At 50.7% G+C, this 15875-nt stretch overlaps 2 protein-coding genes across 4 annotated transcripts in view; both read left to right on the top strand.

Moving 5' to 3' along the window:
• The first annotated feature begins 235 nt into the window (after positions 1-235).
• On the top strand, positions 236-2522 carry LOC135981578 (uncharacterized). The gene is made up of 2 exons (XM_065584723.1): positions 236-958; positions 1953-2522. The coding sequence occupies exons 1-2, from the start codon at positions 382-384 to the stop codon at positions 2426-2428; spliced, it is 1053 nt and encodes a 350-aa protein (XP_065440795.1). The 5' UTR covers positions 236-381; the 3' UTR covers positions 2429-2522.
• Positions 2523-14924: 12402 nt separating this feature from the next.
• ZMAT4 (zinc finger matrin-type 4) overlaps positions 14925-15875 on the top strand; it is a 200688-nt gene continuing 199737 nt past the window's right edge. For all 3 annotated transcript variants that reach the window (XM_065584740.1, XM_065584733.1, XM_065584736.1), the window contains exon 1: positions 14925-15228. The gene's annotated coding sequence lies outside the window, so the exon portion shown is untranslated. The remainder of the gene's footprint in view (positions 15229-15875) is intronic.

Raw genomic sequence — 15875 nt, 5'->3', positions numbered from 1 at the left:
AGGCGTTTATGTCGAAGTTAGCGCCGTTAAATCGAATTAACCCTGCACCCGTCCACACTGCGATGCTATTTAGTTCGACATAGAGGTCTCTTTAATTCGACTTCTGTACTCCTCCCCGACGAGGGGAGTAGCGCTAAATTCGACATGGCCATGTCGAATTAGGCTAGGTGTGGATGGAAATCGACGCTAATAGCTCCGGGAGCTATCCCACAGTGCACCACTCTGTTGACGCTCTGGACAGCAGTGCGAGCTCGGATGCTCTGACCAGCCACACAGGAAAAGCCCCGGGAAAATTTGAATTTGAATTCCTTTTCCTGTCTGGCCAGTTTGAATCTCATTTCCTGTCTGGACATCGTGGCGAGCACAGCAGCACTGGCAACGATGCAGAGCTCTCCAGCAGTGATGGCCATGCAGTCTGTGAATAGAAAGAGAGCCCCAGCATGGACTGATCGTGAAGTCTTGGATCTCATCGCTGTGTGGGGCGATGAGTCCGTGCTTTCCGAGCTGCGATCCAAAAGAAGGAATGCAAAGATCTACGAGAAGATCTCTAAAGACATGGCAGAGAGAGGATACAGCCGGGATGCAACGCAGTGCCGCGTGAAAATCAAGGAGCTGAGACAAGGCTACCAGAAGACCAAAGAGGCAAACGGACGCTCCGGATCCCATCCCCAGACATCCCGTTTCTACGAGGCACTGCATTCCATCCTCGGTGCTGCCGCCACCACTACCCCACCAGTGACCGTGGACTCTGAGGATGGGATACTGTCCACGGCCGGTTCCTCAGACATGTTAGGGGACGGGGAAGATGAGGAAGGAGATGAGGAGGGCGAGGCAGTTGGCAGCTCTCACAACGCTGATTTCCCCGACAGCCAGGATCTCTTCATCACCCTTACAGAGATCCCCTACGAAGCGTCCCCAGCCATTACCCCGGACACAGAATCTGGTGAAGGATCAGCCAGTAAGTGTTGTAAACATCTAAACATTTATTTTTAACAAAACAGGAATATTAACAATTAAAAGAATGGGTTGTTCATGATTAGTGTGCCCTAGGCGCTTAACGGTTTAGTAAGGGGCAGTGCAAGTTTTGAAAAGAAATCTAGCAATGTCCGGTTTTCAGTGATTGTCCTGCACAAGCCGCTCTACTGTGTATTCCCTGCTACTGCAGCTACAGTAAAATGCGGTCTATATGTGCGGGGATAGAGCAGTAATCCTCCTGGGACATCTCGATGAAGCTCTCCTGGAGGTAACTTGAAAGCCGTTGCATGAGGTTCTTGGGGAGAGCGGCCTTATTGGGTCCTCCGAAGTACGACACGTTGCCGCGCCACGAGATTATCAGGTACTCGGGGATCATTGCTCTGCACAGCAGGGCGGCATACGGCCCTGGTCTTTGGAGGCTTTCCCGGAGCATTCTCTCTTTGTCGCTCTCGGAGATCCTCATCAGGGTGATGTCGGCCATGGTGACCTGCTTTTAATTAGGTAGGGGAATGTTAGTGTTGGGACTGCTTTCCCGTTCCTTTACAGAACTGTCACCGCTGGTTTGCAGCCACGCGGTGGAGGCGGGAGAGGGGCAGCCGAAAGGGATCGTTCCCGGGGACAGCCGCGAGGGGGTGGGACAGGGGCAGAGTTCCCGCTTGCCGGATTGCTGGCAGCAGGGACTGACATTGATTTAAATGTGAAATGAGGCCAGTGGTAATATAAAAGTTTTAAACTGCCACAAGTGTACGGCTTACCATGTCTGCCTGCAACAGAAATTCCGTTGTGCTGCCTCGCTTCTCAAATGTGCTGTTCAAGACCCCAGGCACAGAATGCGAAGGCCGAGAATTCGACCTTGTGCTGAGTGCGCATGTGAAAGGTGCTGTGCATGGTCTTGTTCACAGAGAAAGACTATGTTCTTTGTTCACAACTACATTTATCTTTCAGAGGAATTCACTCCCTTTTTCCCATTTCCACAGCCCCGTCTGCGACTGTCTCACAACCTAGCCTGGAATCACACTCCCAGAGGCTAGCGCGGATTAGGCGTAGGAAGAAGAGGACACGGGAGGACATGTTCTCTGAGCTTATGGCCTCTTCCCAAGCCCAGGCAGCACAGCAGACCCAGTGGCGGGAGAACTTGACCCGAATGCACCAAGCCAACATGGATCGGGAGGAGAGGTGGCGGCAGGAAGACCAGCAGGCGACTCTAACGCTGCTTGGACTACTGAGGGAGCAAACGGACACACTCCGGCGCCTTGTGGATGTTCTGCAGGAACGGAGGCAGGAGGACAGAGCCCCGCTGCAGTCCATCTCTAACCGCCCTCCCCCGCCACCAAGTCCCATACCCACCTCACCCAAAGTGCAAAGAAGGAGAGGCGGCAGAGTCCCTGCTAACTCTCACTCCACCCCTGCAGAGAGCTCTAGTAGCAGAAGGCTCTCATTTCCCAAAATTTGAAAAGTTCTTTCCTTCCCGCCTGACACAAGCCCACGTCCAAGTTTCACCTCCCAATGCCATGTGTAGTTGATAATAAAAAATTCGTTTCTGTTAACTACTGTTTCAATCATGTTCTTTTGGAGGAGGAGGGGAAAGGGGGTTGGAAATTGGACAGGACAGTCTCCTTTGGCAGGGTACATAGTCGGGGGCAGGCACAGCAGCAGGGCACATACACAGTGCAGTGATGCAGTGACTAGTTGCCCCGGTTAGTCTGGGAGGTTGTTTTGATGTAATGTTGGGGGGGGTGGGTTGCTCTGTGACTTTGTGGCGGGGGAGGGCAGTTACAGATCTTAAGCGCCGGTCCTTAGACAGGATCACAGAGCCACACAGCATGGGATCTGTAACCGTCCTCCCCCTGCCACAAAGTCAAATAGACCTCCCATACACACAGTCCCGATCAGGAGGGGTGACAGGCTCCGTTGAAACAAGCATCCCACCGCAGCGGAGCCTGTCAATCCTTGAGTTTAGAAGCTGCATTCGCATCACAACACTAGACCCGCCCCGCACCACAGTCTGCGTCCCAGTTTTAAAAAATTCCCGCTAAAACAGTATTAAAGAAAACGGTGTGCTTTAACAAAGTAGAACTATTTTTATTTCGACACGTGTGTTGGAGGGGGGGTGAAGGGGGTATGTAACTGGATAGGATAGTCAACATTACCTGGGTAAAGAAACGGGGGCAGGTTTAGCTTCTCAGTACACAAACTATAAAATCACAGGTTACCCTGCTCACTCAGGAACTTTGCTTTCAAAGCCTCCCGGATGCACAGCGCTTCCCGCTGGTCTCTTCTAATCGCCCGGCTGTCTGGCTGTGAGTAATCACCAGCCAGGCTATTTTCCTCAACCTCCCACCCCGCCATAAAGGTCTCCCCCTTGCTCTCACAGAGATTGTGGAGCACACAGCAAGCTGCTATAACAATGGGGATATTGGTTTCGCTGAGATCACAGCGAGTCAGTAAGCTTCTCCATCTCCCCTTGAGACGGCCAAAAGCACACTCCACCACCATTCTGCACTTGCTCAGCCGGTAGTTGAAGAGTTCTTTTTCAGTGTCCAGGGCGCCAGTATAGGGCTTCATGAGCCAGGGCATTAGCGGGTAGGCTGGGTCCCCGAGGATGACTATAGGCATCTCCACATCCCCAACAGTTATTTTGTGGTCCGGGAAGTAAATACCTTGTTGCAGCCGTCTAAACAGACCAGAGTTCCTGAAAACACGAGCGTCATGAACCTTGCCCGGCCATCCCACGTAGATGTTGGTAAAACGTCCCCTGTGGTCCACCAGTGCTTGCAGCACCATGGAAAAGTATCCCTTTCGGTTAATGTACTGGGTGGCCTGGTGGTCCGGTGCCAGGATAGGGATGTGAGTTCCATCTATGGCCCCACCGCAGTTTGGGAATCCCATCGCTGCGAAGCCATCTATGATCGCCTCCACGTTTCCCAGGGTCACTACCTTTGGCAGCAGTACATCAACGATTGCCTTCGCTACTTGCATCACAACAACCCCCACGGTAGATTTGCCCACCCCAAACTGGTTCGCGACTGACCGGTAGCTGTCTGGCGTTGCAAGCTTCCACAGGGCTATGGCCACTCGCTTCTGTACACTCAGTGCAGCTCGCAACCGGGTGTCACTGCGCTTCAGGGCAGGGGACAGCAACTCACAAAGTTCCAGGAAAGTTCCCTTCCGCATGCGAAAGTTTCGCAGCCACTGGGATTCATCCCAGACCTGCAGTACTATGCGGTCCCACCACTCAGTGCTTGTTTCCCGTGCCCAGAATCGCCGTTCCACGGCATCAACATGACCCATTGCCACTGTGATGTCCTCGGCGCTGGGTCGCCTGCTTTCTGACAGGTCTGTGCTACTCTCAGACTTCAGGACATCACCGCGGTGCCGTAGCCTCCTTGCCTGACTTTTCTGCATCTGCCTCAGGGAAACCTTTATGATAAGCTGCGAGACGTTGAGAGCGGCCACAACTGCAGCGATGGTCGCAGCGGGCTCCATGCTCGGAGTACAGTGGCGTCCGCGCTGTCAATGACTGGAAAAGCGCGCGAACTGTTTTCCCGCCGGCGCTTTCAGGGAGGGAGGGCGGGAGTGATGGACGGATGACGACAGTTTCCCAAAAGCACCCTCGACTCATTTTGTTACCCAGAAGGCATTGCCGGCTACACCCAGAATTCCAATGGGCAGAGGGGACTGCGGGAACTGTGGGATAGCTGACCACAGTGCACCGCTTCGAATGTCGACGCTATCACCGTTAGTGTGGACGCACAAAGTCGAATTACTGTCCTTAGTGTGGACACACACGTTCGACTTTGCAATATCGATTACAAAAATTCGATGCAAGTAAAATCGAACTACTCTCGTAGTGTAGACAAGGCCTGTGTCAACGGAAATCTCTGGGCTGAGTGCTCTCCATTCCAGTTTTTGGTCTTGGGTCCTATGTGGCGCTTGTTCTCTCTGCAGAGGGAAATGTGTGTTTGCTGCCCAAGCTTAGCATTGCTAGGGCATTGCAATCGTTATCTTGCAGTGAGGGTTTTGCTAGTGTTTCAAGCCTAGAACTATATTGCATTACAGTTATATTAACTCATCTGGCACTTGGCAGTTATTCCAGTGCAGCAGTGTCCTTCCAAGCAATTCAGATCTCTAATCGGTCACTCCAGCTGCCCAGCATGGCTGATAGAAATGTGTTATTTTAGGCACAAAGAAAGGGTGTGCTGCTTTCTCATCAGTGTGCTCTAGTCTTGCACCTCTGCAAATTCTCCTGCTGGCCCTGTGTGCAGGTCCTGATCCCTGGACACTTCAGCGGGGAAGGCACAACAAGCTGGCTAATGATGTGAGCGCTATGCTGTAAGAAGCTCCTGCTTGGAGAGCTCTCGCTAATGGGCCATGGTGGTTGTGCTAACATAGACGGAGTGTCCTTTCCTTGCACATGTGAACACGGCAGCTCTGCCACAATCGTTGATGTTCCCCAGAAGATGCCTCAGCTGCTGTTTCTGTTGCTGCCAGTGATGCTCAAGGCCCGTATCCTCTGCTCCCACTACCGCATTTATCAGCATGGTATTCTGTGGCTGCACACTCACCTCCTGGACTGTAAGCATTTGGCATGAGATGTGAGGGCAGAGCTAGTGGGTCCTGTGCATGCTTTGGAGCATCTCATCTCAACAGGACCACAGGGGCCAAAGAAAATCAGCCTGAGAGTGGTTGAAACTGAGATCTGCGAATGTTGCTCCTCGCTGTGTGTAGGAGGGATGTTCATTTCACTGAACAGGATTCCAGGTGCCCACTGGGGTGGTAGCAGCAGAGAACCAGAACTCCAGGCATTTCAGCAACAGCATGTACACCGAAGCACTCCGGGGAAAGAGCTGGACTGTGCTTTCCACTTCAGACGTTGTCTGCCACCATCTCCATGTCCCCATCAGCAGCGGTGGGATACTGGTGCCATCTCATGGTGAAGGAAGGGAATGGGCTGTGGAGCAAGTACGGAGAGGAGAGAGGAGCCAGGAATGCCCTGCTGAGAACCTCTCTGAGAAAACAGCTCTCCAGGAGCTGAGGCAGCGATTAGCCGCTTGATAAGCCCTTGACAATGGTTAGCCCACTCCTCTTCAACACCCCCTTTCCCAAGCTCTCTGGAGATCTGCTGCCCCTGTGGCCTCCTTTTCTCTGCCACCCTTACAGCAAAACATCAAGCTGAGGGGCAAAGTTCTCTACATAACGAAGCTGGTGCCACGCGCTCACCCACCGAATGACCCTCCCCACATACCTGCAAGCCCAAAAGGAGCCGAGGCTAGCCCCACAGCTCTGAATCCAGCCCTTCCTCTTTCTGCAGTCACAGGATGCACAATACAGCACAATACAGGAGAGATGTGGACAAATTGGAGAAAGTCCAGAGAACAACAACAAAAATGAGTCAAGATCTAGAAAACATGACCTAGAAGGGAAGATTGAAAAAATTGGGTTTGTTTAGTCTGGAGAAGAGAAGCCTGAGAAGGGACATGATAACAGTTTTCAAGTACATAAAAGGCTGTTACAAAGAGGAGGGAGAAAAATTGTTCTCATTAACCTCTGAGGATAGGACAAGAAGCAATGGGCTTAAATTGCAGCAATTTCAATCTATTTTCAGCACCTATGCTGTCATCCCTCTCTGGTCACTCAACTCCTGTTACCGATTGGTCCTTGGCCCATTCTTCCTTTCTGGAGGAGAGCTGTATCTGTGCTGAATCTGACAAACCTACTGAGTTTTGGGAACCAGTCTATGACCTCCTGAGGTCTCTTCCAACCCTCATCTTCTATGATTCTATGATTCATGGCCGTGTTCCCAATAAGTACTGCATGTGCTCCCCAGAGATCTGATCCCGGGTGTATATGATAATCCCTGACTAAGAGATGGTTCCATGTTTGCATAGCAGCATGCAGTCAAGGGAAATGTGCAGGTGTGTCAGTGATCATGGCTGGGACTGGGGTGGGTCTGTCCTTAATGTCCCTTTGAGTTCTCTGACATGAAGCTCTCACATTGAAGACTCCATATCTCCAACCTCCTTAGTTCTCTGGTGTAAAACACAAGTGGAATGAGTCCAATTCTCACCTCCACTAATGTCCACTGCATTGCACCCGCTCACACGAGGTCTGCATTTGGTCCAAGGAATGGAAATGGAATGGAATGGTCTAGGTTGGACATTAGGAAAAAGTTCCTAACTGTCAGGGTGGTTAAACACTGGAATAAATTGCCTAAGAGGTTATGGAATCTCCAGCTCTGGAGATATTTAAGAGTAGGTTAGATAAATGTCTATCAGGGATGGTCTAGACAGTATTTGGTCCTGCCATGCGGGCAGGGGACTGGACTCGATGACCTCTCGAGGTCCCTTCCAGTCCTAGAATCTATGAATCTATGAAATCTCACCATTCAGAAGGATTTCTTCTGTCCCTCCTGAAGCACTTTTAATGTTGCAGAAGCTCAAGCTCTGTTACTTAGTTGATTTCCATAGGTTTCAGAGAGGGCACCTGCACTTTATTAAACCAGACCTGAAGAAGAGCTCTGTGTAAGCTCGAAAGCTTGTCTCTCCCACCAACAGAAGCTGGTCCAATAAAAGGTGTTCCCTCGCCCATCTTGTCTGTCTAACCCCCAGTACTGACATTTCTACCCTATGGGATTTGGCTGGGTGATGTTAACGGGCTCCTCACACATTGGTGCAAAACTCCTTCCTTGTGCTTCGTGCTCTTACACCCTCCATTTGTGACCAGGCCTCACTCCACTTCAGTGTTAAGTGATGACTTGGGGGCCCCCAGAGGGGGCTATTTCTGTAGGCTGGGACAGTGTCAGCCTGTGGGTTTGGTACTGGTGCCACTGGCTTCTCATGGGCAGTACTAAGGATCTGTAGTTTGTATTAAGGGGGAACTGGGCCCTTGATTTACCAGGTGGAAACTTTACTGTAACTTTGAATGAAAAATACACAGCTTTCAATAAATCTTACTCACATGCTGCCCGCTCGCGCTACACTGCCAGGCTTCTAAGTGCTGAGTACACAGCATAGAAGAGCTGCTGTGTGGTGCTAGTGTTGGGATCCACTAGGCATAGCTACCAGGTAACTCGGGAGAGTGGAAAGCCAAAGTGTCGATGAAACTCTTTTGCTCTGGGCCTATCTGTGAACCACAGTGACTCCATCTTGGGAACTCTCACCTACTTCTATGCTAACTGCTTACATGCTCTGAAGTAGGCTGAAGCAGAAATGTATTGGTCAGCGTTTTTGGCAGATGGCTGTAGTTTCACTCATATTAGCAGAAATAATAGAGATAAGGAGGGAACAGAGAGAAATAGTTAGTTTGTAGCCGCTTTCCCATATATCCCCAAGGTATTTAGTGCAAAGGGTCAAGGGATGTACCTTGTTCTCCCTTCAACATGATAAATGTATCCGCAATAGATGTCTCTTGTATCCCCCGTCCCCAAAATAATATATGTATTCTGTGTAACCTATTATCTATTGGTCAGCATAATGACGTAAAAAGGATGAGAACTGAATTGTTTGTTACTGGTTATAAAAAGGGCCTATGTTGCCCATGTAAGGTGTGTCTCTTCTGGCATGAGCCGAGGAGCACCCTCTCAGCTGACTGACAAATAAAGGACCTGGTACCCGTCTTCTTGTCTCTCCGTGCCTCCTTGGTGTAATTAGGTAAGCTCCGGGGGGAAACGGGCCCTATTTGGCCAACACTAGCTCCTTTTATCATGTATGTTTACACTAACATGCCAGCTAATAACATGTCTGAAATGAAACAAAACCATCTGAAGGAGACTAAATGGAGGAACCAGCTGACCAGTTCGGTGAAGCTGTTTCCATTCTCTGAAAAAACCTCAAACCAAACACACTCAGTTGCGCTGTGGTGATTGAATCCAGACCCCATTGATTTGGGAAGGAGAAAACACACTGACAGGTTAAAACAAATATTACAAGAGGGGAACTGTGGTCCGAAGGCCCTGATGGCTCAGGCTGAATGTGGCTTTTTCCTACAGTTCTGGTTAGAGGCGGTTTCTTCCTCAGCCTCTCCCGCATGCAGGCTTGGAGCTGTAACACAGCAGCACTGCCATCTTTGGGGCGCTGCAGCAAATATCCTAAAGACCAATGGTCTTTTGAGTGATATTTAATTGGAGAGTTTGTTCCACTTTAGTGCAATCTCAGCAGAGATTTAGCACCAGGGTAGTAGGTACATATCTAGCAACTGAGTCCTTCCAGGTCTTGCTCTAGGAATCCGGCCCATGTAATCCCAGCACCATCTCCTTCATTGATTTTATGCTACTCCTCATTCTGGGCTAACTTAATTAGCTTCCTATCCATCCCCTCCATCTTAAGCCACCTACTGGGCTCCCTTTCCTCTGTCTCTTTTGCTAAAGATTTTCCCCGCTGGGCTTTAAATCTGCCTTCAAGACGGGCACCACCAGATATTGTTGTGTCCAGACTTGGGGTTTATTTTGCAGAGGGTTCCATGGAGCAGTGAGTGAAGCAGCCGTCCCAACCTGGGCCCAGGGGCCATGGCTGAAAAGGCCTCCGCTCTCCAAGTGAAAGCTGGATCCAAGCTGAAGGAAAACAGATGGTTTCAAGTTCAAGCCCATAACATGGGTGAAAAGTCAAACAGATGAGCAATGGGGCAGTGTTCAGCTCAGGCAGGGAGCCAAATTCAATGGTGTCCTTCCCAAATTGCAGCTTCACTGGCAACTGGCAACCAGAGCGCTTGTCTGGCCCCGTTCAGAACTGGCTGGAGACATGGAGTATGATCTGGCAGCAGGGGTGGCTGTGGTATCTTTGCCCTTCAACTCAATCTACTGCATCATCAGCTGTTCCTGTAGAGCAAACCTCTTCCCTGTATTTCTGTAGCAAGGAGCCTCAGTCATGACTCGGTGGTTAAGTCTGACAGACCTTCTTCCTTCTAATTCTAAATCTGTTTAATTCTTTTTATCTCCCTCTGGAGCTCCAGCCCAGGACAAAACCACGCTCTTGCTGGGGAAGGTGGAGTGCCAGCACAGTGCAATATATGTACAAGACTCATGCGATGCACAAGAGGTTAGTTTTGAATAATTTTGGCCTCTGTTCAGACAGTTTTAGTTAGAATTAGAAGATGCATGCGAGAGTGTGGGACGGCTTATGCCAAGAATTTTTCTGTAGAAAGAGGATTGAAACAATGGGCCCATTTCAGGACTGAACATCAGTGGAGCTGAGACGCTGTCTAGGGAGATCAGATTCTGACAAGAAATGACTGGCTGTGTCTCTGGCTCTGTGCACTGTGTCCCGTGACCTCCTGCCAGGGGATGTGCTTCTGCTTTTCATTGTCTGATTGCACCAGAGCATTTTGCATTCATGTCTGAAAAATCAAAGTAGTATAGCTTGGGGAGAACACAAAGAAGGTGTTGCTGCAGTTAGGAGCGAAAGAGCCCATTTAGGGACAGGGATGAGTCCCTCCAGCAGCAGCCAGTGCAGGACTGGTCCTTAGAGTGTATTTCCTGGGACTCTGAGAGGCCTGCGGTAAGGTGTAAGTGCAGGATGCTTGAAAGTGTTTTTCTCAATCAGGCTTCAAATGTAATTGGGGAATGGAACGTTGACCATGTCCTTCTGGAGACTCGTCCACAGTCTCATCGTCAAATAGCTTTTTCTTATATTTACAGCTCTGTCTAAATTCCCCTTGTCTCAGTTTCATCCCATTATTGGTAGGGCTATAAAGCCCCCTGAGCTAAGCTGAATAGACAGAGAATTTGACTTCAAACCCTCTAGGGTAGAAGGCAGATTTGGGGAAGTTTTTGCTGGAACCACTACTGCTTTTAGAGTTCCTTTGGGTCGTGTGGGTGCACACACTCACACCTCCGTTAACTAACTGGGTACAGTCTTTACATTAATATGTTTGGCATTTGTGCTTTATAGAACAGAATGTATTTCCTGAAGAATTCATTTGGAGGGATAATTCCAGCTGAAATATTTCTCATTCAGCAGCAATTCTCTCTCTAAAGGGCTTCCTCTTCCCCTTCCCTGCAGATGATCACTGCGCATATCTGCAGCCTCTCCAACATGCTAGACAATAGGTGCCCACATTGTAAAACCGACACTATCTGTGCTAAATAGGGTGGCTGCCCTAAATGATCTGTGAGTTCTGGGCTGATGTTAGAAGAAGGTGTAAGTGCCCTGATGCTTTACCTCCATGGCACATTGCAAGGTGGTTCAGAGAGCCATGGAGTGTAAGACCAGAAGGGACCATGCTGATCATCTAGTCTGAGCTCCTGCAGAACACAGACCCTAGAATGTCACCCTGTGATTTCTGCACCACACCCAATACTCCCGGCTGAGCGACAGCATCTCTCATAGACACACAGCCAGTTGTGATGTAAATGTTTCAAGTGATGGAGAGTCCAGCACATCCCTAAGGAAGTCGTTTCAATGGTGAATTACCCTCACTTAAAAATCTGCGCCTTATGTCAGGCTTTAACTTCCAGCCATTGGATCTCCTTCTCTCTTTGTCAGCTAAACTACAGGGCTCCCTGCTCTCAGAAATCTTCTCCTCATGTAGGTATTTATGGACTGTGATCAAGTCACCTCTGAGCTGTCTCTTCAATAAGCCAAGTGTGACTGACAACCATGTGATGAAAGGGAGATAGCTGCACTCCTCCCTCCCCCTGTTCCGACTCAGATACCCCCTTCATTTTGCAACACTGGGCTGGACATGCTCAGCTGGCCCTTCAGCCTCGGCAGCTTCACTCTTAGCCAAAGTGACTGGTGAGTCCTTGAGAGCAACAGGGGCTGAAAACCCTCAGGAAAGCTACGTTGGGGCCTGTGCTTGGATATGCTCAGATTGAAGGTGCATTGGGACTGCAGTGTAGGAGAGCAATTAGACCATTCCAAAATGGTTGGGGGGAGGGGCTCCAATAGGTCACATTCTCCCTGGTGCATGCTGGCACACACTGGCTGTGACGCATCCCCTAAAGCCAAAGAGGGACGTGCCCAGTGTCTTAAAGTACAATATACTTGAGGCAGTGCCATTTGTAACAACGATTATTTAAACCCAGCCTCCAAATCCTGCAGATCACAAATCTAATCCATTGTACGTGTCCTGTGATCTCACCACAAGGCGCGTTCATAAAACCTATCACCACGATTGAACATTATTACACAATTCTGACCTGCAGGGAGACTTCGACCAAGCAGAGTTTCACCATTTGATGCCTCCGGCCGTGCTGCACAAATGGGCAGATTCAGCCTTGTCCTCAGCTTGTAGCTTCAGGAAAAGGGGTGTGATGGCTAGCGTACCCCATTGGCTCAGGGCCGCCCTGGGGGGGGGGGCAAGTGGGGCAGTTTGCCCCAGGCTCCACAGGGGCCCCCACGAGAATATTGTATTCTATAGTATTGCAGCTTTTTTTTATGGAAGTGGCCCCGAAATTGCTTTGCCCCAGGCCCCCGAATCCTCTGGGCGGCCCTGCATTGGCTGCTTTGCAGGTCTCTTGGGCAGAGGCTTTGGATGGCGCCAGATGAAACATCGGTGTTAAAAGGACAGGCAAAGAAAGGAGCGATTTTAACATGCAAAGAGGTGAGTGTGATGCACCAGGCTCCTAGACCCCATGCTGCCATCATACAGCTGGTACTCCTGCTGGGCTTTGGGTCAGGCCTCAAGGAAGAGGGGCATGGCTCTGTTCTGAAGAACACCAGACATCACACATGGGACACATGTGACGCTGGCAGACCAGGTGCCAGCTCATGTTAGGTCCCCATGTCTCCACCGCACACTGACAAATCCATCGGTGGAGCGAGTCTGGCTCACCTGCGCGTTGGTATTGTTACGATAGGTGTTAGGATTATAAGAATGTGTTTAGTATTTAGACTTTATCGAATGCTGGTGAGTGGCTGCCTGCATTGATCTCCCTTGTAGCATCTGTATCCCAAATTGTACGGTAATCTCTGAGCATTTGTATTGTGAGCCTTGGTAGCTGTGTAAATCACTGGGCAGGAGAGGGATTAACGAGTATGAAATGCTGGTCTCCAACAGAAGGTGTCATGTCCCGCTCATGGACATCAGACCGACTAGTGTGGAACTTTAAAAAGGACAAAAGACTTTGCTGTTTTCTCTTCCCCACCCATGAAGAGGGGATGTGCAAGTGAATTCCTCCCATTAACTGTGTTTGCTGCTCAGAGCAGAAGGAGGGAAGGGAATAAAAACCCCTAACAAGAAGGAAGTGGATATTTATGCTGCTTGGACTCTGAGGGGCAAGGATTACTAGGCATAAGCAAAAGATTCCCAGTGGTTAGCCTGGGTTAGATCCAAAGGACGTATAGAGCTTGCTTATTATAGAAGCTTTTATTACCTTTTGAAACTCATTGTGTATCTATGTTTACCCACTTCAACCTTGTAAATAACTCTCGTTTCCTTTTCCTATGCAATAAATCTTTATATTGTTTATTACAGGACTGGCTACAAGCATTGACTTTGGTGTGAGCTCTGAGGTGCAACTGACCTGGGGCAAATGACTGGTCCTTTGGGACTGGGAGTGACCTGCATTGCTGTGATCCTGGGTGTGAGGCTAGGTCTACACTACCCGCCTGAATCGGCAGGTAGAAAGCGACCTCTCGGGGATCGAATTATCGCATCTCGTTGGAACGCGACAATCGATCCCTGAATCGACGCTCTTACTCCACCAGCGGAGGTGGGAGTAAGCGCTGTCGACGGGAAGCCGCGGAGGTCGATTTTGCCACCGTCCTTACAGCGGCGTAAGTCGGCTGCGATACGTCGAATTCAGCTACGCTATTCGCATAGCTGAATTTGCGTATCTTAAATCGACCCCCCCCCCCCCCCCCCGTAGTGAAGACCTGCCCTGAGGGGCCATCTATCACAAAGGCAGGCGCCCCTGGGCAGTGGGACAGATTGGAGTACCCAAGGGGACTGTCTCTGACGCCAGGTTTAGGCTGTTACAGTGCCAAGGCTGTTACAGTGCCAGATAACTGGTTGGTGAAATCAAAGGGTACGTCTTCACTACCCGCCGTACCGGCGGGTAGCAATCAATTTGTCCGGGATCCCCGAATGCGCGCACCGTCGACTCCGGAACTCCACCAGAGCGAGTGGCGGTAGCGCAGTCGACGGGGGAGCCGCGGCCGTCGATCCCGCGCCATGTGGACCCCAGGTAATTCGATCCAAGATACTTCGACTTCAGCTACGCTATTCACGTAGCTGAAGTTGGGTATCTTGGATCGATTCCCCCCCCCAAGTGTAGACCAGCCCTAAGTATATAACTCACAGCCAATTTGGGTTTTGTGCCTTGGGTCTTAAGTCTGCCCTGAGGTTGGCACTCATGCTCCTGAGTCACTGCAGGACAGCTGACAACATGCAGCCAAGGCTCCCTAGCACATATCTGCAGAAAGGATTAGGCTATTGTGAAGGCGCTCAGGCTGGAGAGAGGTTCCAAGAAGAGTAAAATAATTGTTTAATTCAATGCAAAGCCTGGCTGTTTTTCTGCTTCCCACATGCCAAAGCAATTAGTGTGCACCGGGCTGCTCTCAGCAGCTCCCCGATGGTGGGGAAGACACGTGATAACTCAGGAGGAAGGCACAGGAAAGCTGTGTATTAGGGCAAGGTTATTTCATCTACAAGGAGCAAAGCGACTTACAGCAACTTCCAATGAATGCAAACTCTTTAATGGAAGTTGTGGTGTGAAATGCAGCGACATGGTTGCAGGGCTTGACTGACCCCAGACATATGGGGACCAATGACACCCTACCTTCTCCAGCCCATGGGTGCAGCATGGCCCTGCACCTCTCTGATCTCCCTATCCTGGGCAGGGGAACATCCCATGAGCGCAGGTGACACCCTGTCACAGGGGGCATGGTCCCTGTAGGAGGGGTGCAGTGACCAGCTCATCAGGGCTGCCAGCTTAGCCTGAAAGGGGATGCACCTGTGGCTGATGAACTGAGCTGATGAGCTGGGGAAAGCAGCTGAGAAGGTAATATAGCACAAACAGGGCCCTAGGCAGGGGGAGCCTGGCCAGCTCTCTTTGGGCTGGAGTGATAACGCTCACTGCAGCGGGGCTCAGGCAGGGACAGCCAGAGAAGGCTGCCAGAAGGAAGCTGCTTGAGGCAAGGGGCTCCAGCACAGTTGGGCTTTGGTGCTAAGCCTCAGCTGGCAAGGACTGTGGAAAGGTCTCACTAGCTAAGCAGACACCAAGAAGTGAAGGACCTGGGGGTCTCTCTCTCCTCAGGGTCAGATGAGCACAAGTCTGTGGCACAACCGGGACAAACCAGGGTGGAAAAGACTCAGGTGAGGCTGTTTCATGTTATTCCTTGTGGGCTGTCAGTTAGACTGGGGGGGCTGAGGCGAGAACCCTGTGAGCCAGTAAAGGAGCCGTCGGTGGGGTGGTATTTGAGTTGAAGGGACAGCAGATGTGGTGGCTGGTGGGACCTGCAGGCTGTGCCCCTGGCTCTTGGTTCTGTGCTGATAGGGGTGTGTCTCCCCCCTCCCCCTTTAGTTGTCTGGCTCTGGCTGTTGTTTGTTCTGCTCTAGAGAAAATGGAGTGGCCTAGCGAGTGTGAGAGTCCCTAGTGGCTACAGATCAACAAGCGGGAGGTTCTCTAACAGGGACGGCTGCCCCTTGTCCCATGCCCGTCTGCAGAGTGCGTGATCCTTGCCTCCCTTCCCCTGCTGCTACAGGGGGTCCCCTTTGCTAATCAGGTTGTCACTGTAAAAGGTTCCCTCTGTGACCGGGTGTTTCTGGAGAGGGTCACCTTCCTCCCAGGCCTCCTCCCTGCAAGCTGCTTATGGCAGAAAGCATGTGGGCTTGGTGCCGCTGTGCCAGGGGCAGAGGGTAGCAGAGTCAGTATGCACATCGTCTGTGGCTGTAGCGGGCATTAAATGCCCTGCTTTTATTAGGTACTAGGGCTCAGGGTGTGGTACCCCGAGCACTCCATT

Source organism: Chrysemys picta, chromosome 2 (assembly GCF_011386835.1).
Source record: "Chrysemys picta bellii isolate R12L10 chromosome 2, ASM1138683v2, whole genome shotgun sequence".
Classification (NCBI taxonomy): domain Eukaryota; kingdom Metazoa; phylum Chordata; order Testudines; family Emydidae; genus Chrysemys; species Chrysemys picta.
Note: the sequence above shows the minus strand (reverse complement) of the source record. Positions and strands in the feature narration are given on the sequence as shown.